This window comes from Hylaeus volcanicus, chromosome 8, assembly GCF_026283585.1.
Source record: "Hylaeus volcanicus isolate JK05 chromosome 8, UHH_iyHylVolc1.0_haploid, whole genome shotgun sequence".
NCBI classification, from domain to species: domain Eukaryota; kingdom Metazoa; phylum Arthropoda; class Insecta; order Hymenoptera; family Colletidae; genus Hylaeus; species Hylaeus volcanicus.
Window position 1 is genome coordinate 3,672,393 of NC_071983.1, and position 27,557 is coordinate 3,699,949.

The window sequence follows — 27,557 nt, forward strand, 5'->3', positions numbered from 1 at the left end:
ATATAATCGGCTTACACCAACGCAGCCCCGACGAGCCCATGAACGGACCGACAGACGTGATCCCAAAAGTCTCGATACCTCCAAAGCCCCGATATAACTCCTCCCCGTCCTCCTCGTCCCTCCTAAAGCCACCCCCGCGCGAGTCTCGGCCGAACAGAACGGAATACGGAGAGAGCCTGGGTGATCCGTTCGTATTTCCCGCGAAATGTGGCCCGAGTTCGATGCACCCTGGCCTGTCGACGCGGGGCGAAGGAAATTAATGATGTTTCGATGAGTATCAAGCCCGATCCGTGCAATGTGTTCACCGCGTCGACGACGAGGCGTTGTCTCGAGAGGTCGGAGACTCTTCGCACCGCCACGAAAACGTCGGCTTCGAACCAGGGAACTAGCCAAGTACGAAAATCTTAACGGGAATCGCGTTTCGATTCATCTTAAAACGACGACGATCGCGCAACTGGATACAATGCGGTCACCGAGCGTAGTTAATTCGAAGATAAAGAGCCCGCATCGACCTACTACCCTCGACACGCTCGGCACCCGATCTTAACACGAATCTCGCCGAGAAAGACAACGTACGGTTATTGCTCGGATTTAGCGCGACGATTAAAAGAGAAGTGAAATCCTTCTCGTTTTATCGACGATCGAGGGTCTTCATAGTCCTTACACGTTTAATTTCCATGGTCGGAATCCTTGACGGAAATCTCGTTTCCGATGCCGAGCGTTAATTGCATTTTAATTCAGCCTGAAATCCTCCATCGTTACAATGGATACCATACGGTTACACTCGAGGGTCGGTTGGGCGATCGAGAGCCTGGGTATCGAATTGATGGGTGATTTAGAGAGGCATGAGGGGCTCCGGGGGTGCACAGGGGTCGTCGATAAATTCGAGGGAGATGCAGGGTCCACTCGCAGGACAGGCTTCGTGTGTTCAAAGCGCTTTGGAGAAGCGCGATGCCGTGTTCCACGGTATAATCGGACTGTTTTTGACCTGGTTTCTGATGCGCCGGTGTCTTCTACCTCTCCTGTGCAATCGATGCCTGCCCGTACACGGGTGTACTTTGGCCTGAAACGCTGCGTGCTGGGATACTCGATACGTTTGGGTACGCGGATTGCATATTCTACGCGCCAAGTATCGCTATCCGCGCTTCAACGTTCTTTTTTTCCTATCGACGTCTGATACGCGATCGGCATTCCTACGCTAACGATAACGTTAGTTGTCACAAGCACCGATACCGGAGAAAAATGCGCGGCTTTCGATCGATCGCACGACGCTGGAAGCAATGAACAAACCCGATCTGGATCGGTGGAGCTTTGCGTTTCGCCACAGGGTGTTCCCAGAGGGTAACCGAACTGCTCTTGACCCAGTTTCCTATATATCGTTATCATCTCTTCGCGCGGGAAATCCGTGTCACGGATCAAAGCACGCCGCGAGGAGAACGTCCGTTATATTTTGATTGTTTTGTCGCTGACTCGCCTCGCAAATTGCCACTCGTGGATGGCGTCGTGCCAGCGGAATTATTCATTTATATTTCCTCGTAATGCGCTTTCGGGATCGTTTCTGTCGCGGGATATCGCCCTGAAAACGCGGACGACAACGACACCTCGTTTGATCGACGTTTCAGAATTTCCACAGAGCGAATAATTATTTCGAAATTAAAGATGGAACCCTTTCTCGACGCGCCATCATCCACGCAATTTCTCTACGGTCCATTTTCGAAATAATAATCTCCAGTTCCCCCATTTCTTTTTCACGCGGGAATTCCACGCTCGAATTTCGAAGTCTAATAATCCTTGATCTCTCACGGTAAGCTGATTAAGGCCGCGAGGGTCGGACGTGGCGCAAATAAAAGTTCGCGATAATAGTCCGTAATTGGACGCTCTCGTACGCGCACACGTGGCAGCTCGAAACGCCTGGTAACAAATACGATGAACGCCTCTCCGAATCGTTTCGGGAGAGAAGTGCAGCACGCCAGTTACGTTTAATGCTTTTTGGCTCGCGCACGCGAACCCCCGACCCTCCAAGACGAAGGTTATCGAGATTCCCCGGAGGGAGAAACGGGTCCAAAACGATTCGACCGACTCTTAGCGTTTCATGGCTCTGGTCGCAGGTGCTTTCGATTGCCAAAAGAATGGAAAGTGAGACGCTACTCGGGAAATCTCACCGACTCGATAACTTTTCAAGAAAGAATAATTTGAAATCGTCACGGTGAGCATATCCGATTTCGATCGCGGTCGAGCGCGTTCTCGATGGTCTGGGCTAGGCTGGCCTTTCGTGACGATTGAAAACGAGCTCGAAGGCGGGTCTGGTCGCGTTTTCGGAAACAACGCCCCAGGAATCCGTTCTCGGACTCGAATGTTTGCCAGTCGTATTGTTGCGTGGTGATTCGTGAACTCGCGCCGCCATTCGTAACCAGGAACTGTTTGCACCACGCGATTCCGATGGCTTTTGTGCGACGGTGCGATCGATGCACCTGATAATTAACAACGAATTACGTCGTCGAGATGGATCAGGAGACAACAAATTTTCTATCGATTCGTTTCAGACGCGATTTCGTTGATATTCCCGCGAGGTTAGATTTAAAGTTGAAAGGTTCAGCGCCGGTTAAAAAAATTTCCAGCGAGTCTATTAAACCGGGGATTAATGTCGTTCACTTTTAAATGCACGGCCGCGTAACAGGAGGGAAGAAATTTTAAATCCTGTAGCCGGATATTGCAGCGAGAACGCTATCTTCCGTAATGTTTGATGTATTCCGGAAACAAGAAGTTCAAGAAAGTTGTTACAACAGCTACATCCAGCGGATGTCGACTAGAGAATTCTGCGGAAATTGCTGAGCGTTGCAGTTTATCGTCGAAAGATATTAATAGCGACATTGAATGTTAAATATTCGGAAGCACGATCCTCGAGTCGTTTTGTACCTTCTCTGGAATAATCAGACTAATTCCTTATCACTCGCGATCTCTTTTCCCTTTTGATTCTCCTTTTAGTACGAAAATTATATAAAGCGACTTTTCATTCACCGACTTTCAAAGCGGAAAGAATCGTTCGTCACCGATTCGATTTCACGTAAACTCGAGATGATCGCTGGACGTCGAACAGTGAAATCTCATTAACGAGCCAGCAATTAATTAAATCTCTTCTTATATCAGGATCCGCGTGAAATGAAGTCGGGTAGAGGTAGAGGCTGGCAGCGACGGGTCTTACATCCTCGAGCGTTGACAATCTAATGTAATTTACTTCCCGTTTAACGTAATTAAAGTGTACTTTGAGGTGTGGCGGGACGAGAAATTAGCAGCGAACTTTGGTTTACCGGCAAACTTCCCTGGCGAAATCGACACCGCCCGCGATCCCGCTTATCTTCTGTAAATTTCGCGCAGAATTTCGTCGTTAGCGGTGATTTGCGAAACGCCTTCACGTTCCAGGAAACGTTTCCAGTGTCTACTAACCCGATTGCTAGAAACGGATTATTATTAGCAAACTGTGGATCTTTATGCATTTATAGGAAATTTGAATCTCGAAGAACCTACAAAATGCAAACAATATGCAAGAATATAAAAAAGATTGAAAGTAAAGTTCGTGTTTGTAACATTTGCAGAATAAAATTAATTCCTATATAGGTTCAATTTTTGTAGGGACGTACGCGAAGATTTTATTTCGCATAAAGATCCGCAATCTAATAAATAAATTTCCGAGTTCGAAAGCTTTTCTTGCATGCGACGTTACGGATAAAGAAAACATAACTCTATCGAACCGTTAAAAAATTGCCGTGAAAATTTGCCTTAACAAGTGGGCCTCGCGGCAAGCAAGGGTTTAAACGAGGACTCGTTCGATTTGTCTACCGATCGGTTCGCGAGCGAGCCAATCGGATCGTTCCAAGAAACAGCAGGCGAGAACAATAGGAAAAACAATGGTTTGAAAGGCTCGAGGAAAATTCATCTGATTCGAGCAGACGAGTAAAAAGGGGTTGCGATTGAATTCAGTCCGTTTGGGTCCTCTTTGCTCGCGAAAGGTCTCGGTTTATCCAAGGGTCTCCAGCAGCGCAGCGCTTCGCCGTTCATATTTGTCCATTATCGAGGAAGGAGTGTGAAGAAGGTGGCAAGGGGTTAGGGGGTTTGGCGCGAAGGGATGGAAACGCTGAAGCGGGCTTTTGACGTTGGACGCCAAAGCTCGGGGAAAAGCGTGGAATACGCGAGGGCTTTGATATACGAGCACAGACCGCTCACAATCTCCCGGTAGCTCGCATCCTCGCAACCCGTGACTACCAATAATCGAACGTTATTGCGTTACTGGGCTGACTGAGACCGACCTACCCAGTCGTACCACGTGCCCGTCGAAATTGAGAATGGCTGTTGCTCCGCTGAAAAAAAAATAAAAGAGCGACGTTGACGTGGAATTCGTCCCAGCGAGGAATTCGATTTTAATGCCTCATCCCAGGATCGCCGGCTGGGTCCCGTTGCGGCTGGTGTTGCGAGAATGATAATTGGCGGGGCGAAGTTTCGGTTTTGTTCGGCTTGTTTCTGGGTCGTGTTGAATATTGAGGTGGACGGAGACCCGGGCTAGGAATGCGATGCAACGACCAGCGCAATTCTCGCGTGTTAGCTTTTCGGTAAGCGGAACCGTTGCGGCTGGTACACCGACGATTGTAACTCCGCCGAAATGGTAATTGGTAAGATGTAGGAAGATGCAACGACACGGTTCGAGTATGCTGATTAGCGGAACGTTTTATTTCGAGGGGTTAACTTCGCGCCGACTGGTCCGATCGCGATTGATTCTTCTTATATACCGTCGCAAAATTAAAGAAAAAAAAAAAAGAGAAAGAAGAATTTCGACGAAGCAACTTCTCGCGTCTGTATCTAGCTCTCTCACTTTTGAGAACGTCGAGAGAGGTTCGATGAATGCTAGGGGCATAAATTTGGAATTGTTCAAAGATCGAGCTGAAACTGGAACGCCTCGGTCGATCTTATTTTATTCACGTCGACACCGTTTCGCGGTTGCTTTGAAAAGCATCTGCGATATTTTTCGCGTAAAAAAAAAGTTATTTTTAATTCCGTCGAGCAGAAATGGAATCGAATCATCGTCTGTTCTAATTTCCGACACCGAGTACGTTCGAAACGAATTCGGTTCCAACGAGTAACGTGTTTTCCTTTACAAACGCGGACCGCTGTCGCGATATCGATTGCCCAGACGTACAATCAGCGCGAACGAATGAAAAACAAATTTCCAAAAGTTCGGTAAACACGAGGGCGTTCTTCATTCCGTCCACTGTAACGCGGCACCGAGCTTTTTCAAACGAGAATCGTATGAATGTGGTATTCAACAGGGGAAAAAAAACGAAGGACAAAAAATAGCACGAACACCCTTTGACGGCCATGCATGCTCCAGGCGCATTAAAGAAAAACGAAAAAGACTTTTTCTATTACAAGTTCTCCGCGTTCTACCGCGCGGGTAGATGTTCCCGTGTTCGTTACGATTCTGAAGTTTTCATCGAGTAGACGGCAGAAATCGGGAATTTGTTTGCCCCTCGAACACCTCCGTCGATCGATCGATTTCTTGAAAAGTCCGCAGCGTTGATGGCGACGAATCTAACGCGATTACATTAACTCGGAAACGTACCTCTCGATAAACATAGGATACGTCGCGTATAATTGACGCGAAATTTCCGAGCGACTCGCGATGGTGGCATCGAAAACGACGAATAGAGCGGGAAAACGTAGGAAAAGTTGCGGTCCGCCTACGGGAAACATGGTCGAGTGCCACTCGAAAGCTCCTTCTGCTCTCACGTTCTTGCAGTCATGAACGTTAATAATAGCAGAACGTTATTGCATTATTCTGCCCGTTACAGACTCTTCTCCACCTACCTCCCCCCCCCCCCTCTCCGACCTCCTCCCCGATCCACCTCGGAGAGAAAGATATTGCTGTGTGCACACTTCACGTTCGCAGTTCCATTACGCCATGATTACGTCAAGTATCGCGAAACGAAGGTCCGTCGCTTTTTAACGAGGAATCGACGCGGTAAAACGGAAATACGGAGTGCCTCCGCGGAGGCACTCGACGATGGATCCTTGTACGCTCATCTCGATTGCTGGAAAGACAATGCTCCCCCTTTCCACCTCCATGGGGAAATTGCGCAATTCGATGATAATTCGGTGCGTCGAGATATATGGAGATTCTGCGTGCAATCACTTAATATCGCGTTGGCGAAATGGTTCGTCAATGGAGATTGATCCGCGATGGAATCGAACCGATAATGCGGAGAATTACCGACTTACAAATCGAGGGATCGTCTCGGCGACTGTCGGTTCAACGAAGAAGAGGGGGTTCGGATATCGGTCTACTTTATGTTCACCGTCATTTTTCGAACCTTATTTTCCACGCGACGAGACTTTTACTCGTAACGATGGCGTCGTTGCGCTATCGGTGTCCTGGAGTCACCGTCACCGATAACAGAGATCGGGCTCGCGCGAGATGTCGGGATTCGAGAGGGTGGATGCGCGCGGATCGAACGAGAGCGCGAAAGAAAAGAAGGGGAACCAGGCGCGAACGGAGGGTGTTTCCGGGGTGCCTTTTTTAGTCCACTTATCGGGGAAGCACTCGACTACGATGGGCTATATTTAATTCAGCGCTTAGGCGGTGAACCGGGCCCACTTGACTTTCTTTTTTCCCTCGGTTCGATGGACTTTCCCGGCTAATGCCAACGTATCTGGAGCGTCTGTCAGAGTAGTCGCATTGTCCTGTTACAATGACCGTTGCGCCAATGGAACTTCGTTCGACTCGATCAATGACACACTGAACTGTTCCTGCGACGAATTAATTAATACCACCGTTACCGAGTAACGCGTCAGGCCAACTTGGGCAAATATTGGATATTCGAATAAGTTCCGTTTCTCAACCATTTGCATGATTTCATCGCATCGTTCCGTGATTCATTAACCACAATGTGATACGGCTTTGACACCAAAATTTTTATAGAGCATTTTGTCCGTGAAAACCACAAATTTTCTTTAAACATCTCTCGTCTAAGGCACGGGCCTGCTAGATATCCTTACTGACGAGTCCACTATCAGGCCCAGGACGAAACGCTCACTTCCTTTTCTCCTCTCTCGCTATCACTCCACAACCTCCACACCAAATACAATTTCAAACTAACGTAAAAAAGACCAATTTGAAATGCTAGTCAAGACTTTTAATTCTCGCGTTTGAGTTTAAAGATAATATTTAAATTAGAGGCTTTAGTTGCGAGCAGTGCGAGAAAATCACGCGAAATCGCATGAAATTGCACGAAATCGCCGGCAGCCTCGAGTTCGCCAATTTCCAGGCTCCAATATCTCTCCGATTACAAGGGTGTTCGGTCGCGGCGCGCAAACCCGATTTGTTGTGTCAAGCTGACAGCGGAGACGAACTCTAACGCGCAATAACGAGCACACGCGTCGACGCGGCGTCGCGATGCTTAACGCCGTTGCCAGCCCCGTGATGGATTAGACGCGAAAACGACGTATGATGGATACGAAATGAAAATCTGATCTGAAACGTACACCGTGTGCGCGCGCCTTGTCGAACGCTTCGCGAACGAGCATCTGTTTCGAGCGGTTTCCGTCATTCCTCGAATATCCACGAGGAACGCGAGAACGTTGATGTGCACGCGTGCTATTCGAAAATCGTCGAAAATATTTCGAACGATTCGGTGGTTATTTTATTCATTAAATTTCACTTTTTTTTTTTCTGCGCTCGTTCCACAAACGTTGATATCCGCTCGTTCGACGAGAGGCCGGTCCATTGTTTTTCCTTTCGGAGTTGGCATGCATTTTCCTGGGCTTTTGTTCCGCCCGCGTATCTCTTTCATCGTATTTTCGTTTCGTAACCTCGTACTTTTGTTACAAAAATATGCCCTTTTTTTTCCGTAAATGATTTAAAGTTACAGAGGTAGCGCTTTTGCGATTTAATTTGCGTCAAAGTGGGACGGAGACGGAATTTAGAAAAATTCTGGAGCACGCGGTTGCTGGTTAAGCAGAAGAAAAGTTTGGTATTCATTAGCAGGGTCTAATAAGGTTTACAAGCCACCTTCGCTCGAGGAGCGGGCTACAGTTCGGAGCGCAAACTTTTCTTGACGTCTTGACATTTTGACATCCCGAAACGGAGGGAAAAAAGTTATTAAAAAGTTTCGAAAGGCAGAGAACAGGCGGCGAAATATCCAAGCGTATCTGCAGTGAGGAATGATCTCTCGAAAAAACTTTTCGGTTTTACATTACAAGAATTTGGTTGCTCGAGCACCTCGGATCAAACCTAACCAACGTGCTTGAAATTTCTGCTACCGGTTTCGTTTCCATTTCATCGTTCGTCACCGTCACTGCTTTGTCTCGCCGAGAGACATCTGAAAAGTAATCGAACCGATACGCCGTTGCGGGCATCGGGGCTTTCGGAAAAGTACCGAGCGAATATCAGAAGAAAAGCGCGCCATAATAGGCCATGTACATTTTTCTCGGAAGATAATCCGGTGAAAATTCATTCGCCGCGCGCGGGCGCGTGGAGCGAAATGGGAATCTAGCAAACTCGATCTATCGTTTTTCCGGCGCTTTGAAGTGCGTGCCTCGGTACGTTGGGACACGATTCAATCTGTGAAAATGGGGAAAAAAGCTGGGAGATGGGAGAAGGGATAGGATCGAAAAGTAACGAAAAGTGTATAATAACGCGATATCAAAATCGGATTCAACGCGGAATCGTGCCCGGCGTGAAATTACTTTTCACCGTGTTGCCCCGCAATGGAATAAATATTAATTGATTCGAGTCAAGTGGGGAGGAGAAAACGCCATAAATTCGCTCGTTGATCAACGCAGCGCGAGCTTGCAGTCTATAAATTTCGCGATAACTATTCTCGAGTATACAACTGAAGCGTGTTTTGATCCTATCCGTATGTTTACCAAACGTGTACGAACATCGCATAGTTTTTGCGACAATAACAGCGAGGTTGTCGGCTACGCGAGAGTCTTATCTATGTTTGTCCACTATTTTTTTCCCTGGGGATTAGCGGCGCCTGCCTTCGTTCCACGAAATCGACAGAATTCACGCGCAGAGGGCGAATACCCGCCGCGGTTAATCCCGAAATTCTAAACGAAGGGAGGGAGGAAACTTTGTTTCAAATAATATTCCGCGGAATCAGCACCAATTTCGTCGTTTCGTTTAAATCGGATTTCATACAGTATTCGCCGAATTTTTTCCTTTATTCCCTCAAATTAAATACTCCCTTTGCGAAGCCGAGAGAACTCGAAGCGAAAAAAAAGTGGAGATTAAAGTCCAATTTATCAGTCATCCTGCGTAATACGTAATAATTAGGAGAAGCGTGAAATTGTTAGAAATTGCAAGTGTCGCGATCGAACGGTAAGTGATACCAAAGATCCGGTACGCGTTTGTTTATGCGTCGCGTTAATTAGAGTGTCGCACCCCGAATTAAAACTATACATTAGATTTATGCAACGGTGGACGACACTCGCGATACGTATCCGACGGAAACGATCACGATCGGTACCATCAACGGCGCTATTTGATCGGCGATATTGTTAATGAAATTTGCGATGCCTGGCAGCGATGCGTTCCGCTTTGCGGTACGGAGTAAATATTAAGCGCGCATTTTAGCGCCTCTGGCAACACGCCCTCTGCGGTCGTGCAATGCCGTGGAAACGTCCAGCGAGACCGTAATGCCATCGACGAAATCGATTTTGACAAAATCGACGGCTCGAATTACGATGCGTTCCACTCTCGCGTACGCGCCAATACGCTTTAATCGACTTTCGTTCAGACGGAAAATAGACCCGAATAAATCTTTTCTCACCTCGGGCCTAGCGTTCGCGAAAATCCGACGCGTCTATCGCTGGCCGTTACACCCCCTAGTTTAGAAAATAGCGTGTTAGTCGAAGCGAATCGAATTCGCTTTATCGCCGAGGCTCGCGGCGCTCGGTACGCGCGATCGCGCGACCAGGGTCCAATTTCCTGACGCTGGTATTCTTTCGCGACGACGGAAAAGGGGGGAGTGCGACGTACGGAAAGGGCGGGACGTCCCTGGTTCGTTCGCTGACAATGCTTACGCTGCCATAACTCGCGCTAGGGGCCTCGCCTGATCCGAACTGCCGAAACGTGACCGTGTTCCGAGATCGAACCGTTTAGTTTAGGAGATAGCGTGGGTATCTGGTAACACGGCCAATCCGCGTCGGAACGGCGTGTGTAATCCCATAATCATTTTCGGTCGGGGAATCCGTCGATTAGTCGATTCGGATTATCCGCACGGAATCGATAACTCGTCGTTGTGCCGCGAGGCTGCCCAAATTCCTCCACCTTTCTTCGACTGTGACGTTTCGAAAAATAATCCAAGGCTCGCCTGCTACCATCATCCGGCTCGTACGGTATACCTATAATTATCGAAACTTCTCCGCGGTTGTAAGAAACCGAGTAATGATACAGGAAACAAGGTCGACCTGAATATCCCGTATTCAATCCGAGGTGGAAATTACTTTCATTCTGGACCACGAAAATACTGCCGACGATGAATCGACGGTTCTCAGTCGTTCGGATAAAGTGCAACAATAAAGGCGACGATTAAAAAGAATGGCGTCAAAAAAAAAAAAGAAAAAAAGACGACAGCTTTCAGCCGCGTGTCCGGGTGTCGCGCCTCATTAAAAACGTATTCTTCGCGAAACGTAAACGAGGAGGAAGGACCGAATGGAAACAGAGACGTGCAAAGATGCGCGACACTAACCTCGCGAATTTTTTTAAAAATTTCAATTTATATAGACGCTGTCGCGAAACGACGGTTAAATTAATTCGTCGAACAATCGCGAATAATAATCGTCCCCCTCGAGATACGTCACGATTCACAAACGCGTTCGGGCTCTTCGTGCAAACTTCTCACCGAAGAGAATATTCGGAAGTTCGTCCATCGTCCCCCTGGATATATAGAAAGCGGAGACCGAGCTCTGGGAAATCGTCCATTTTCGAGTGGACACGTAACTTCGCTTAATGTCCGTTCACGGTATCGGGGATCGGTGATGCGCGGGACACGCGTGTAGGTGTAGCGGGTGAAAAAAAAAAAAGAGGTACGAGTCGGAGGTGGGTGCAGTCATAAAGAATGGCGATCGGTGGCGGAGGCGGGGGTGGTGGTCGTACGGGCAGACGTAGGAGAGAGCGAGTATCGCGATACTCCATCGGCCAGAAATCGATACGAGGATGGCCAGGGGGACAGGGGCAGGGGGTGTCGAGGGGGGTGAGCCTCTGCTATCTGTATTTTTCGCGAAAGCATTACGGACACGGATATTCGCGTTGCACGTGGCTCTCAGCTGTGCTTGAAACTTCTCGACGAGAACTACCTTGGCTGTACAGGGGTGAGTCGCGTTGCATGATCGGGTCATATTTTATGACCGTCGGTGAAAGAGAATTGGTAAAGATAGAAAACGATCTCTTTGCCAACGTTCGAGCTTTTTAATCTACCCTTTGGGAAAGAAATAATTTCGTACAGAAGCGAACAAGGTACTCTTAAATCGGAATTGAGTAAATGGGTTACACGAGGTTGATCAAACTACCGAGAACTTCTCAGGTATTCGAAATAATGTACTCGGAAGCGGTCCCGCGAAAAATGACTTCTTTAGTGTTCTCGGAACGCGGCACTTTCCTTGAAGTGTTATTACCTACGTTGTTCGAGAACGAAACAAGAGTGAGAAAATAAGGTGCATCGCGAAACGGCGAAACAGGTTGTTCCATTCAGTTGATTTCGCGGCGGGAAGGGCTTCGTTGTTGGTACTCCAGGTAATTCAGCTTAATTGCCCGTTAATTAACCGCTAGAAATTAATTAATACTTCATTGAGCTCGTTACAAAGTTGTTAATCCGTGAGAGTTGCCTGGACTGCATTCTGGTTAGGAAAAGTGTGCGTACCGTGGCTGGGGCTAATCGAAGCACATCGATATCGCGAATCTTAAGCAAACACGTGTTTCCAGTTTAAAAAATTACGACCGAACGATCGAACAGTATTCATCATTGATACGCTTTTGTTTCGTAAACATTTCGAATCGTTCGATTTCCCACGCGGTGATCATTAGCTACGCATTCGTAGCTAAAAAAAAGAAAAGAAAAATTCCGAATCGTCTGGAAAATCCGCGGTAACGATTTACAGATTTCATTACCGAGCCAACGCGTTCCCACGTAATTGGCAAACGAATTCCTCGTTGAATTTTTAATCGACGAGCTTAAAAAAAACGAAGAGAGAAAGAAAGAAAGAACAACAGAAAGAATACAAAAAAGGGGGAGGGGGAAATCGACGACTCGACATTCCGTTCACTTGTACACCAGGTATAATTAGCGAATAGCGCACCCGTCAGCGTTTTCCACGTCGATGATTCGCTGACTTTACGTTCGTCGAAATTAACGATAAAGGCAACTCATCGTTCCCGCGGAAGTCTGCTTAAATATTTGAAGAAGTGCTCGGGCAAAATTCTTCCCATCGAGGAGAGCGCTCGAATCGCGAATCGAGCGATTCCGTCTCTTTCTCCCCTTCGATTCCTCTTTGCAACCCAGATTTTTCTGTCGTTTACTCGTCAATACTTGAACGCGAGATATCTCTGTGTCCCTTCCAGCGTAATGGATAATTTCCATATGCCTCGAAACTTCGCGCAGAACCGACTTAAAAAGCCTGTCCAACATGGCAGTTGGCGTTGCCGATTGCCTCAATCAGAAATCAATAGGCACCGTCTAGCAACGAGACTAATACGCAACCGATGCACGTGTCAATGTATTTTACGTCTGTTGACTGTCGTGTCTGCGCTCGGGGATGTCGCACGCTTCGACGATCTCGGTTTGATGACCTCTCGACCGTTTACCTGTGTTTTCTTGCGCGTGGCAGGGGAGCTATTCGTCGGATGCTCGTGACCCATTGACTTTTACACCACGGGTAATAATAAAACGCTAGTTACACTAGTAAAAATACGACACGACGAAAGCAACCTACTGTAAAAAGTATACCGGTATCCTAGCTCGTGAACTTCGTACACTTCCCCCAAAATGAAGCGTTCTTTCGCCGCGAAGTTCGTGGCACCCGACTCCGGCGAGTCACGGAATCCGCAGTACAGCAGTGACCAACGGCGTCATAAATCGTCCCAGGGATCGCGCAATCGGTGTCCAGGGGCAACACACATCGATAAACCAGAAAATGAGAATCACTGAGCTCTTGGGTACGGAGTGTTGGCACAGTGCTCGTGATCGATTACTCGTCATCCGCGCGCGATGTCCCGAGTTCGACGCCCACCGCCCGCTGCCAAACCAAACGTACTTCTTCCTCTTTTTTCCCCCCTTTCCCTTCTGGCACCCCCCTCGTAGCCGTCCCCTTTTTCTCCCGTTCCGTTTCCCCTGTTCCTCTTTTTCCGCGCTGCATCGACCGTAGGCTCTACACGTAGATAGCCGTTGCACGATGGACGTGCACGAGACGCCTCTTCTCCTTTTCCAACCGTGTGTCTGGCTTTGTGCGAGGTGCGAGGAGGAAAGTGCCAGAAGAGGAGGAAAAAAAGGGCTAGACGTCCAGGGCCCGCGGAGTCGATCTCCGCCAAATCAAACTCGAGTCCCTCCGCGCCTCTCGCTGGCGAAACCTTCGTCGAGGGCTCCTTCGCTCTTTAGACGCGTCCGACTATCGATTCCGCACGGCGATTGGTCAGCTCGTGAATACTGCTCGTCATTGTTTCGGTTCGTTTCTTCGCCTGTCCGAAGTCTCTGAACCCTTCGAGATCAGAGGCTGGACCGATCGCACGCGTTGCTTTGATCGAGGATGGTGTCTATCGGAGTCTGGCGTTTGAGGATTTTTGAAAGGTCCGAAGTCTACGTCTACGGCCGGTTCGCGCTAGCGGTCGAACCGAGCCATTTCTTCTACGTCTACGTGCCCTGGCTCGAGGGATTTCTATATTATTCGAGTTGTTTTAGCTGCGAGTGAAGCTGGTGTCTACCGGGCTCTGAAGTTTGAGGAAGAAGTTAAACTTGGTCTTCCGCGGCGCGTCTATGTTATTCTTCGGACCAAAGTCTTTCATCCTTCCCTTTTTCTGAAACCAAGTTGCGAGATTCTTCGACCTTTCGATTTTCTTTGGCAACGAGTGGCATCTCGCGAATGGCGGTCATAGGTCTTTAGATTCGATTCTTCTTCTCTCCGGCATCAAAGACTGGAGCGATCTAGCGGGTTGCTTTGATCGAGGATGGTGTCCGTTGGAGTCTGGCGCACGAGGATTTGGGAAAGTTAAAGTCAATGTTTGCGACTGGTTCATGTTACCATTGAAACCGCGCTCCTTCGCGCGGGATCAAGTCGGAAAAAGAAATTCTTCATGTTTCAGTCGTACCAGCTTTCACCGTAGCCGTTCAATCTCTCCCCGAAAAAAGAAACAATTTCTTCCCTCCTCGTAATCAATGTTTCAATAAACCAATCAACGAGCTACACACCGCAAACGACCCCCCGTCAGGTCGTCGTCGATGTTATCGCGGTCGCTGGTGCTCCACGTGAAACAGAATCCAAATTACTCCTCGTTCAAGCCTCAGAAAAAGATCGCAGATTGCCGAGTCCATTGTCTTAAGCAGCCCCCATATAATAAGAGCGTTATCTATCCATTAATCTGTACAGAGTTCAGACCCCTGAACGCGTCCCTCAGGATACACAGAGACCCCTTTCTGCCCCTCGTGACGGCTATTATCGAGGTGAAACGGGAGCTGCGGAGCTGGGTCACACGGGGATGCGTCTGGAAACGGGAATAAGGGTCTCCTGGACACGAGTCACACCTCGATTGCTGCCAATTCTCTATTGTCGTTGGCAGTAGTCCATTTTTCCCTTTTACTTGCTTCCTTCGTCCCGCCACCCAGCACCGAGGGATGAAGAATTCATTGGGACCTCGAATTTCTTCGGCTCGGCAAAAGGAATCCCGGAGTTTTCGATCGCCAGGGTCGGTTCGAAAAGGTCTCACGATTTTATGGTAATGCCAGGAACACCGTCGCTAATATCTTTGACTAATTTTTTTTACTTTTCTCGACGAAATAGTTTCGCGAATTTTATTCGAATTTACATCGAACACTAAATATTCAATTTGAATGTACTTTCGGGGCTACTCGTTGCACCCATCGGTCGATATTACAAAAGTCAGAACTTACCAGTCAGGAGGAACAGCAGCACGGTCGAATTCATTCCCGAAGCCAAAATTCGTCGAAACGGAATCAATTCAACGCATTCTCGGCACATTCCTGCAACAAAGAACGGGCTGCTTTGAGACGAAAGAAAAAAACGAGGACAAAGAACGCAAAGACTTTGAAATTCTCGTTTTACACGGCCAGAAATTCGATAGAGATTCGCTCGGTATTAACATAAGTAAGTAAATATAAATTTTCCTTTAGTATTAATAGTACAGTTACTCTAACGAGCAACAAAATGTTTCACTTAAAATATTGTTAAGGATCGATACGAGGCGCTACTGTTTCGAAAGGGAATAAGTGTCTCGTAGAGCAGAGCGCGTAACTCACAGCTCGGTCGTTAATTCAATAAATTCAAGTGAATAGCCTGGAGCAGTAATGCTTATTACGATGGCGCGTTTAACAGATTTTACGGAGGGGCGTTAACAGGGACGCCGTATACGTTGTACCGAGAATCGAGGCAAATTAGCACGGTGCTTCTACATCTGTTGACCATTAATCAATTAGCACGATTCCAGGCGCGCACGCGGCCATCGTGTAACCGACTGCTAGGGCAATAGAGTAACCCCGGCGTAAAATTTTCCCTCGAGTTAAATGTTTACGATCAAAAGCCTCGAATCACAAGAGGGGAAACAATGTTTCATAACACGATAATTAAAGTGATGGAGAGCAAACGCGTTTCGAGTCGAGCGGTGACAAAAAGTGCCAGAACACCTGCCCGTTGTTGACAGAACAACAGCTATCGACCCAAATCACGAATTTTGATCCACTATTTTTTTTATATAAAACTGTAAAACGATGCCAGAGTTCGAATCGAACTTTACGTAAAATATACGTAACATTACGCGAACCAGGTCTAGTTTACTAAAGGTACCCATGCATTACGATAATTAACCAATGAAATGCCCTGACGGATATGATGGAACGATGCGAGGATAAAATGGAAGTTTCGAGGGAACGCTTTTCCATCGACTAAAGTATATACGTAAATGCCTCGAAGAGTATTCTACGTTTATCGATCGTTAGGAAGGTTTACCCCGAAGTGCACGCGCGGAATAAAACTGAAAGCAACGTTTCGTGGCCCGGTTCTCGAATTGAAACGTATTAATCTCAGTGTAGGTACACGTATAGACCGGTCGACGAGCAATAAGATTGATGGTTTCGCGGCCAAGATATTCATTTATTTCTGAAGAGTGACGCGCTATTTTTCAGACCGTTCCACGACGACGCGCGCTACATTTATCTTAATCTCTCACGGTGTCCGAAACGGCGAGAAAATATATTATTAATATAATACGACCAACGAAGGATAGAAAAACGGGTACGGAAGAAATTGAAACGTGGACGCGTGTGACGACAATTTTTCCCTTGTTTAACCTTTTCCCTCTTGGCGTAAGATTTTATAATCCACTATACAATTCTCTTCTTCGATACGTCTACTAATTGAATTAACGACGCCAAGACCGATGCAAGTTAGAGAAAAGCACAAAAAGCACTTTTGGTCAACTTTATTGGTATCGCCAACTTTCCGCGTCGCCGAGCCGTTCCTTCGTCTACGAGCTCCTGTACCTCTTCGTTCCGTACATATTTCCACCGCCATTTTTGTTTGTATTTCGCGACGATCACGGACAGGAAACGGACGTCCGCGCCATGAAGAATGAGCGCCGTCGCGCATCCGGTCCCGAGTACAACCGCCATCCCCGTCGACCTTTCCTGGCTGGCCAACGAAATGTGTTTTTGGTGGCGGCCACCCCTAGCGTCTCGCCACTTATTTACCAACCCTTCCAACCTCTAGAATGTTCTTCGACCCGACTGTAACTCCGTCCATCGTTCCACAGGGATCGGAATGATCTATTGTGCCCGGTTGAAATTACGCCAAAAATGCGTACCAACGAATACACGAATCCTAAATATATACACTTTTTCTTCAACTAACGCCTTAACCATTTTCTTTCGAGAAACTTTTTTTATTCCATTTGGTTCTCTGATAAACGTCATCTTTCTCTCCTCTTCGTCTCGCTTTAATGAAATGATGGCGTGCAATTCCAGTTACGACGGCGACGCAAGGCACGCTCTGCACGAGAGAAGCTCAGGGAACGGAAAAGCTTTCGTACTTATTCTTCGAGAGCGACTTATAACCCGATGACAAATACTACCTACCTCTGTTCTCCCCGGTCGATCGTATTTTTTCCCGTTTTACGGTGCGTGTACAAGGATTTACTGTTAGGGCCAGGTCGCATCCTCGCGAGCGAGCGTCTCGACGACGAAAGGATGATTTATGGGCTGACCATGCGCGCACGAATTTTTTTCCTCTTCTAAGGAAATCGGTTTACGATCGTGAAATGCGATTATAATGTATCGCGCACTGCGAAACAGCTGCGAATAAAAATAGGCCCGGGAAGTTGCCACGCGAGAGCGATGGAAAGTCGACTACTCTCTCGAAACTTCGGAAACGGAGCCGGCGCGACGCGAGACTAACTTCTGACACTGGCACATCAATTCTCTCCACTCGCGCGAAAAATTTACATTCGACGATGTCGAGCTTCCTCTTCGAGAAAGCATCGATATTTTGTTGTATCGGCGAAGGACTAACGCGGCGACGTTCATCGTTTTGCAACCATTTTAATTTACAATTGTTTTCGACTTTTTCATACAACGTGTTTCGTGTTTTCGCAATGAAACTCACCGAATCGAATCCACGGCGTGTCACGTGTTTTACCTCCGCCGATTGTTATCCTATCCTTGTGTCAATATTAGATATTTCCCGCAGCAGGAATTCCATTATACCTACACGCGAAACAAATACGGACCATACGAACGATAACCGAACCGTCATGGTCGAGATTATCGTGTTTTCGCAAGCGCGGCGCTGGTTCTTTTTGCGATAGAAATACATATTCAACGATCGGACGTTTCGGTGAAACGATGAAAAGTTCTTTCGCGATAAAATGAAAGGCACTGCGATTTTTCTCGAAGAAGGGCGGTGGTCATCGAATGGTCTATAAGAGAATTGTCGTTTCGAAAACGCGTTCCATCGAGCGCGGGACGGAGGTTGGATCGACGGATGGGAGACGGAATTGTCAAAGGTCTCGACGAGAACATTATCGCAGCAAGCATTTCGCATCGCATGAACGCATTATTCGCGCGTTGAAAAACGGCCGACATGGTGAGTAACCATAGACCGTGGAGCGAACAGATTTCGTTCGATTATACGGCTGGGAAAGGTTTTCCAGTCTGGTCCCCGCCCGCTGTCACTTTGCGCGAAAACGTTTGATGCTTTTACTCGCATCGTGGCCGGCTCGACTCCTCTCAAAGCTTTTTGCGAAAGTCGTTGCGAAAGAAGTCACGACCAGCGCGTGGATATTCATCGCGCGCCAGGAATCATATCATCGTACCGTAGGTTTTTCGCGGTACGCGGCTCGAGAGGCTGCCGGTCTCGCGTCTCGACCGACACGCGCAAACATAACTCGCGAATGGCTATACGTTCGTTATAGCTCCCTGTCGACGACAGCGAAAGAGCAAGGAAAGAGCATCGGGTTTCCCTGAATTCGGTTCTTCCTATCAGCATCGGGGCGAAAAGGAGCTCTTCGTGCGCGCGCTACTCGAAATTAAATTCCATTCTATTAGCCGTCGAAGTAAATAAATAAATTTCGAGCGTCGTAATCTCATCGAACGTCTCGATCGACCGCGATTCGCGGGAGCACCGCAAGCCACGAGGAACTCGCGACAGTTCTTTCCGTACGCGAAATTAAACGTCGCGATACGTTTCAACGGTGCTCGTTTCAAGGTTCTCCTCGTTCCGCGGTAATGGAAACCATTATTGCAGGGAATATCGAAAGGATTTGCGGCGAGATTCGGGGGCCAGGGTTAATCGGCGGAAAATCTACTTTGCCAGAAAATTACGATATTGAGTTCGTTGGCACTTTAACAAGTTCCCTCCACCCCCCCTCGCGGCCACGGGGTTATTCAATCGATCGCTGAAAGTCTGGCCCCCGCCTTTTGTCCGCCCGTAGGATATGTCTAAATCGCTTATCCGAGTGTCTGAGCTCACCTGTTGAATACGAAAGAAATTTTAACGTCGATTCCGAGGTAGCGAAGAGGGCTGAAATAATGAAAAAGGGTCTCGTGGTTCGCTGCGTGTGAATAATGGATCAAAACGGTCACGTGCAGAGCTTCGCGATGCATGGCTCTTTCCTTTTCGCGTTTGAATACCTTCGAACCGTCCCCGACGAGCGTTCGAGCCTCGTGTAGGCACCCTTGTCCTTTCTTCTTCCATTCGCTTTTCCCTTTCTTTTTTTCTTTTTTGTGGAAGACACATCCACCCTCCGCGAGCTTCGAGAAATGTTCGTTCCCGTTTCGCGAACGCGAACAAGTTGGCGTCTATTTCCTGTAACCACGTTTCACATTCAAATTCACATAAACAAATTTATCGAAGTTAATTACTCGGTTGGAAAGGCACGATGAACGTATCCAATGGAAACCAGCGTTTCCGAACTCCTGGTCCCAATATGCACGGGAAAGCGTCCTGATTCGGCACGGTGTCGTTGCTTAACGCGATTAACTTCAAAGAAACAAGCAAGTAAGAGCCGGGGCACCGGTCACGGTGAGCAACCTTGTCTGAATGTAAACACAATAAGCTCCCAGAGGGAGTCTGCGTCACGTAACGCTTCGTAAACAACCTGTAATGCTAGTGGTGTGGGAGGGGAGGGGGGCTATTATGGAATCCAATAACGCAACTTAAGACGTCGTTATACGTAGCGAGTGAACCGAGCGCCAGCCACTTCGTTACAATGGTTACGTAATCACCGCTCAGCTCGAAAGTCGACGGAAAAGTAAACGATCCCAGCGAACGCGACGATGGTGTTCGCCCTGGTGACATCGATGCCCGAAGAGTGCCAATTAAAATGAACGCACCTTCTGTCGATTCTCACGGATCGATTCTTTTACACGACCGTGAAATTATTCTTATTATTACTACGAAATCTTTTAGCAAAGAACGGGAAGTTTGACGATACCAGTGGATTTTCGAGGATTCCAGGAAGATTTCGGTTCGAGCCGGAGTCGTTTCTGATTGATTAAACTTCCGTTTCGGGCGACGTGTCTCCGCTTGTGTCGGGTCGAAATTACGGGAACGCAATTTACGCCGCGGCTGACGGACGTTTTTCACACACGCGGCAAGGTATACAAACGAGAACCATTTTTAAGGGTAACGCGAACCCCCGACGAAACCTTATCTAAATTCCGCGGCCTCTTTATCAGGGGAAACGATTACAGCCGTCAGTCCGCGGTCGCTTTTTCTCGGTTCTCGAACAGCCAGAGAAATTTCCACCCCTATGCCAGCCGGAAAAAAGGCAGGGCGTCGACTTTGAAGGCGTCGGCGATGGGAGTACGTGAAAAAATTCCGTGATAAGTTACGTCGAGTGTCTGAAGGCGAGAGGAAGCTTGGCTTTAAAGAGGAACAATTCATTGAAGAAACGCGTAGTCTTTCTTCAAGTCTTCTTGAAGCCTTTTCTGTCGGAGGTATTTCGCTTCGGGAATATGGCGACGCTTTAAAATCCCTCCGTCGTGGCGATATTCGAAAAGTGTAGAAATTCATTTATAAGCCGCGGGATCGAATTTACATTCTTGATTTTTAATATCGTGGAAAGTGCCGCGGAGGGTCGAATTAAATAACAGTAGATTAGGAGGAAACGGATGAAGAGAGGAGAACTGGAAAAGAGGAGAGCCGGAGGACCTCGTTAAAGTGGTCGAAGCGACACTCCTGCCTCGCTCTTCAGCCCTGTCGCCTGTCACTATATACGGAATCGCTGGTCGCTAAATTGGAAAGAGGCGACGGCGAAAAAAGCTTGATCTGCCCCGACGAGGGCACTCGTAGCATCTGATAAGGACGGGGGTATTCAATTAGCGTTCCGCGAACCTCCGTCGATCGATTCGTGAAACTCTACTGTAAACATCTCCAGAATTAAAACAACGAAATACGCGAGAGCACCGGCAAATTGCTTCGCGAAGTAAAGTAAAAAATAGTAACGTTCGTTGTAGCCACGTAACTTGTAAAAAAAAAAAAAGACCGTATCCGCGATAAGTGTCGGCAGGACGAAATATGTCGGCGGAAAATCTTGTCGCATTATTACAAATCGTCGAGGAAATCGTCGGGTGTCCTCGTAAAGGGCAGAGGGTGATAAAACAACGGTCGTCAGGTCGTAATAGGTTACAGTCTGCGGATATAAGGTCCGCCACCTATCCCGACCAAAGAACACCTGGGATCGCGGCCAATCTCCGGGCTCCTTTCGTTCTCAATTTCCACTCGGTTCCTCGCGCATAATAAAGCCTCTTTGTCTTTCCCCGAGGCCAACGTCGGGGGACGGAGGAAGAATTTATTTTCCTCGAAGGCTCATCTTCGATTCAGCCGATTATCATACCGGCCCGGAGAGGACACTCCTGGGACGAGGGCGAATGAACCTGCCTTAATGAGAACCCGACTTCGGTGTAAATGTTCCTTGAGGGGATAGAGAATTTCCAAGCCGCGGAAAAATCGCACCTAGCGGAGGATCCGTTGGAATCGGCAAGGATAGTCCTACCAGAGATGAAACGCCTCGAAGAACTATGCTAATCGGACTTCTGGAATAGAGATTACCCATCGTGGGATGACTTTCAACGCGAGGATTTGTTGCAGATATTTGCTCGCCGTATACCTATATTTTATATTTATCTCGGTATTATAAAGAGTACTAGATCCACCCCCCATGGGTACAGGTTTCTTCTTCGTATATGAATATATTCACCGGGCACTTCGGTTGAAATAAAAATCCCCGAGAAAAGGACAGCTGCCTACACGGGAAACGAATTAAGCTGTAAACAGTTTTCCGTTTCAGGTGGAATCCTCGTCGTGCGTCAGACACGACAAACTCGCTCCAAGTTGATTACTGGAATAGTCAACCTGTCACGGGAAAGCGGTAGCCGGTATTCCGCATTTCAGTCTCAGAAATTGCTCGTAAACGAATCGTCCCCCGTCGCCTAGCGTCAAGAATTCTCACGATTACGTCGAAGCAACGCTTGACAGACGTAAAAACGAGTTAGAGTAATTCGAGGACTTGTTGAAACAGAATTAATTTATTCGATCTCCAAAGCAACAGCTTAACGTCTCGCGAGAAAAGGAGGGATCAGTTTCGGGAAGAGGTTACGGTACGCCTGCGACGCGATTTCTACTTGTCCCCGAAAGAAGAAATCCTCGTCGGTAGGAGCACCAGTCGCATAATACTCCGCGCGTTAGGAATCGATCGACGGCTTCCGTTTTCCAGCGAAATCTCGGTCGGGCGTCGAGAGTAACCCGCTGGAAGTTGAATAGCCGCGCCTGAGGGGTAAGACAAGGACGGCCAAGAGTTATGCATTATGATTCGCCGTTCGCGAGGCCCCCCGTTTTCACCCTCCGCCGCCAACCTAATAACATCACTTGTTGCACAGGCAGAGCCCCCGTGACCCCGCCCCGACCCTTCTCGGCTGCTTTCATCCCTCTACCCCCCTTCTCGACCTCGTGCAAAACTATTGCCCCCCACCCTCGCCAAGGGGAAAGTCCCGACTCGAGGATACCGCCCCGCCGCGCCGCGCCGCGCCGTCTTATGAATTTCATTTATCTCGGCTGAGCATCTCGCACGCGAACGGCGTCGCGGCGCGTCTCCCGACGTCCGTCTGCGGAATTCAGATCCGAATAACTTCTGGGTTCGTCGAAACGGCCTTGGGACCACTTGTCGGTGTTTTCCGCGTTATACACCCCCAGAAATATCCCTCAGTTTACGTCACGCGTGCGACTATACGCGAGAATACACTTTGCGATTGAATCGCGCGTTGCCATCGACCGGATTCGAACAATTCTACTCGACGAAGGAATTTTTCATTAGATTTTCCTCCCGGCGCTATTGTGCGAATGGTATCGATCCGACCGACACCGGTCGACAAAAGGCGCGTTTGTGACCGATTAAGGATACAAATCAGTTCCCCTTGCTTTCCGCGCAATTGCCGCTAAACAATAAACCTGAAAATTAAATCAACCCATTACGTTCTCGGTGCCTGCCATTTTGATTTCGCCATGAAATACCCACCGGACGTTTCCGTTTAAAGAACGCTTTTCTTCGCGGCAATGCACTCGCGCGAGCATACAAATTCAACAATACGCGCTAGGAAAAAGGAGCGAAATTCTGCTTTTGTTACGAAGCTTGAAAAAGGTTTGGAAAATGTTTTAAAACCATTCTTCGCGGCGTATCGATCAGAAATCAATGAGCGGCGGATGGCTGGTTACGAGGAACGTTAATCGATGGAGCACGGGGACCGGGATTTTTCGCAGCGATTGTGCGCGTAAATTGAAAATTCGGCGGCTGTTTAACAAACGGGCGTCGCGTCGCCGATTACGAGGGATACCAGGAAACGAATGTCTGACCGAGTGGGAATAATCGACTTCTCCCCTGTCGCCGCGCGTCCGGAATCGCGGCTAGTAATGGCCGCGTCGGCACGCAAAATTAAAAGTGCCGCAACGATAGAGCTATGCAACGGGAATCGCGCCTGGATGTTTCCGCGATTGCCTCGGATTCGTGGCCGTAGCTACCGCGTAAAAATACCAAGCAAAGACTAGGGACTATAGTTTTTATTTTTCAGGACCTGTGCACGAGATCAAACGAAGAGCCCGTTAAATACATTCGTCCAACATGCATCCAATTGAAACTGATTTTAATGAAAGCGAAGGGCCCGAAAAGCTAAGCTCCGCCATTGGCAGTCGAATCGTGCCATTGAAATATCCAGTGGTTCGACAAACAACGCTACCAGCGCGCATCGACCCTTGCGATACGAATGCTACGTCGTTCGCGACACAAAAGTGCTCGTCGAGTCGATCCTATCAGACGTCGATAGCACTCGTGGCGCGTTTGTTTCGTTTCTGTCGGCGTCGCGACGTCGAACATTTCCGACGCCGATCGTTCGTTCGGATGTTGCGTTTCGGATCGAATCGCTCCACCGTGGGAACGCATTCGCTTGATTCGAATTATCTGATTTCGATTAGAGTAATTTACGTTGTATCGATAAACGATGAACGATGTCGGGCCACGGAGGTACAAACCGGATCAACGTTCGCGGCATGGCAAAGATCGCGGTAATTCTTCGCGGAAAAGTAGATAAAAAAAAGAAAATGTGTGACTCCGTTAAATCAAGATTGAAAATTCTCCAGCTAGGCGAGTACAACTTGCTCCGACCATTACTCATTATTTCTACTTGCGCTGGCGTCTAGGAATACCGACCAAGGCATTATCAGTTTCGCCTGGTTACAACTAGTTAGAAGATAGTAAGATCGATGGAACAAAGTTGGCGTTACACCTCCGTCGATGCGTACAAACACAAGTGTAAGTAGAAACGGCGAGTAATGGCCCGCTGTACTTTCGCGCGCGGTAGACGATGCTCAAAGTTGATTTTCTGAAATTTCTATAGAAAAAGTCCCACCGCGGCCTATCCGATCGTGTCGCGAGACGTAGGAGACGTAGGAGACGTAACCTCCTTGAGGTTAATTCCTTGAGCCGCTGAATTATCGTGGCGGATTTCCAGCTGAGATATGGCTGGCGACGTTTTCTTCCACGGCAAGACGTTGCCCATTTGCGGATTGCAATCCCTCTCGCGAGGACACGGTATTCCCTAATTTCGGTCTTGAACATTCTTCTATTAGACAAAAATTGTTTTACGAGAAGGATCAAAGGGACGTCAGATGGACATTTTACGTTGTCCCTATGTCAAACTTCGAGTTAATCGGTTTATTGGTTTCAAAGCTATTGCGGTCAAGCTGCTTAAGAAATTACGTATCGAGTATGACGGCTTTAAAGTTTCAGATGTCGGTGTTAGAGCATGTAGAGACCAGTTCGAAGGGCTGGTCCATTGGCAATTTATCGAGTTCCATCTAGCTATTTTCGATCTAGCGCTTTCGAACGATTTTCCCTTTCAATTAGCTCCGCAATTCGTTAGACGTTTCTCGTACCTCGACCGGGATTACCAATTCAAAAAGGATGACTCGGGATTCCTGAACGCGATCCAATCGATCCACCTTCGAGAGGACTCATCCGAGGAGTTAAAAACAATAACAACGCCGGAGAGAACTTCGATCTAATAAATTGATTGCGGTGTTCGGAATACCACTCGTCGATGGAGCGAGCACCGGGCAACAAACAGTGTGAAGATATTATCGAGTTTAAACTCGAGCTCTCGTCGAAGTGAAAATTAACGATCCGTCTGTGTGCACCGCCGCGAAACACCGCGTCGCACAAAAGCCTCCTCAAACCAAGCGTTGTTTATGCGCTTGCATCGATAACGAAATAAATAAAGAGTACGCGAAAAAAAAGGAAGAAAGAAAGAAAGAAAGAAAGAAAGAAAGGAAGAAAGAAAGAAATGGAAAAAACAAAGCAGGACTCGCGGACAAAGAGAGCTGAAGGATTTCCTTTGATCTATTGATGGCTCTCCTGGCTTCGCTCGCTACATTGTAATAAATGTTTTTATATCCTCGTTCCCTTTGTTGCCAACCGCTAGTATCCGCGGAGCTTTCGACGCTCGCGCCGGTCGGGAATTTCGATTGTTACCGATGCGAATAGTTTTTAGCTGAAAGTTGGCGGGTCGCGGCGCAGGGCTCGCGAAGGAGTTACGGTAGCTCTCGGGGAAGTTCTCGAAAGTTGGCGAACGCTGGATTTTGATGGGCAGATCTTAAGGAACGGGGGATCACGTTTACGCGAAAATATGTGGCCAAGTATCCGCGAAATGGAAACTCCTGAACCTCGTTGTCGTTGTGGCGGAACCTTACAAAGACCTCGAACCTCGTCGTTCTGGAATGGATCTTCGTTATCGTTCCCCGATTGCCTAATTCACGGAAACGAGTGTCTCCGCGTCGCCGTTGGTGGCCCGAATCCCCCCGAGATCCCTTATTCCCCGCACGCTTAACCCTTTTCCCGGATCGATCGGCATCGGTCCCGCGAGCGAGCACAAAAATGAGATAAAAGGAAGACGCAGACAGGCAGCAGGAAATAGAGAGAAGAAAAGGGGGTTCGGGTAGACAGGTCTGTGCGGGTGGTAAGAAACGACAGCGGGTTTGGAAGGACTCGAAGAAGAAGGGTGGAGTGGGAAGGGAGGCGAAAGGAGGATGTGCTGTCGTTCTGAAAGGATAGATTGTTAAGCTACGGCTGAATGGGAACGTCTCCTTTTTACCTCTCGTTCGGCCTTTTCTTTCGCTCGTCTCGCAGCCGACTTTTCGATTTTCTACGTCGTCGCGAAGAAAGGATATTGTTCAGCCGACAGGAGCAAGCTGGAGACAGACCCGTTGGGATAGAGCGAGAGACGCTACTCGCCGCTACGAGGATTTTTCATCAGCGTTTGCTCAGCCAAAGTGCTGATTAGCAGGGAACCAAGCCGACCAAATTGTTTCCTGCCTCCAGCCCCTGATAGAATCCTGCGAGGATCCTCGACGGTAGGCTCGTTTCTTTATCGGTCTGCCGTGTTTTGTTCCCAGTAGCGCACTCGACGCGTTGCGCGAGGTGTTTGCCGAAGGAGAAAGTTAGCGTCGAACTACGGGGCGCGTGCAACTTTCCACGCGTCGTTGCCACGTTAAACGTCTTACTCAACAAGCTGCCCAGAAGCAAAGGTCGAGAACAATGAGATCCTTCGAACCATCCCTCGGTTGTATACTTCGCGAAATTTCCTACACGCAAGTCTCGACCGGCACTGCATCATCTACGTAAACTGCACGCGATGTCCACCCTCTGCGGCTGAACACCACCCTCTACATCGAATACATTCTTGCGTCACTGGGTGATCGAGTGCTACTCCGAAGTCACTTTAACGCGGAACTAGGACTGAGAGTACTCGGATAGGATAGAGTTCCATGTCGAGCTAGAATTTTATTCTGATAATAGCTAACAGGTTCTTTTTTTTAGATTAAGAAAATAGAGGAAGCCAAGGTTCGAACGACATTCGAAATCGAATCGTTCGTCGGAAACGACGCGAAATGACGATTTCGCGATCCGTTTAACCGGTGGAGAGTTATCGTCGAGCGAACAGAAGATGAGGACCTGGAGCGAACATCGTCTAAGAAGGCGGGGCGCGATGTGGGGGAGATAGACAGTTCCAGCTAGCAGCAGGTTTAATTTCCGGTCGGATAAACGTCGAAGCGTGGAGAAGCCGATCCTGTGGTTCGGCTGGGTTCGCGAGAAAGAAGAGCGCGGGTCGGACTTCGAGTAAGTAAACCACCTCTGCGTCCCGTTGCAGCACCCCCTCCCGTAGGAATGGAATCTTTTATGCGGTCGAAATGCAATCAACTTGTATTGCATGCACTCCCCGAGCTAACGCTAAAATATCGCTACC

General features: G+C 48.2%; 1 protein-coding gene across 3 annotated transcripts in view; it reads right to left on the reverse strand.

The window, feature by feature from the left end:
- LOC128880644 (cell adhesion molecule Dscam2) overlaps window positions 1-27,557 on the reverse strand; it is a 140,209-nt gene that overhangs the window by 53,798 nt on the left and 58,854 nt on the right. For all 3 annotated transcript variants that reach the window (XM_054130934.1, XM_054130933.1, XM_054130932.1), the window contains exon 3: window positions 15,150-15,239. In XM_054130934.1, the coding sequence (XP_053986909.1) occupies window positions 15,150-15,237 (88 nt within the window). In that variant the 5' untranslated portion in view covers window positions 15,238-15,239. The remainder of the gene's footprint in view (window positions 1-15,149; window positions 15,240-27,557) is intronic.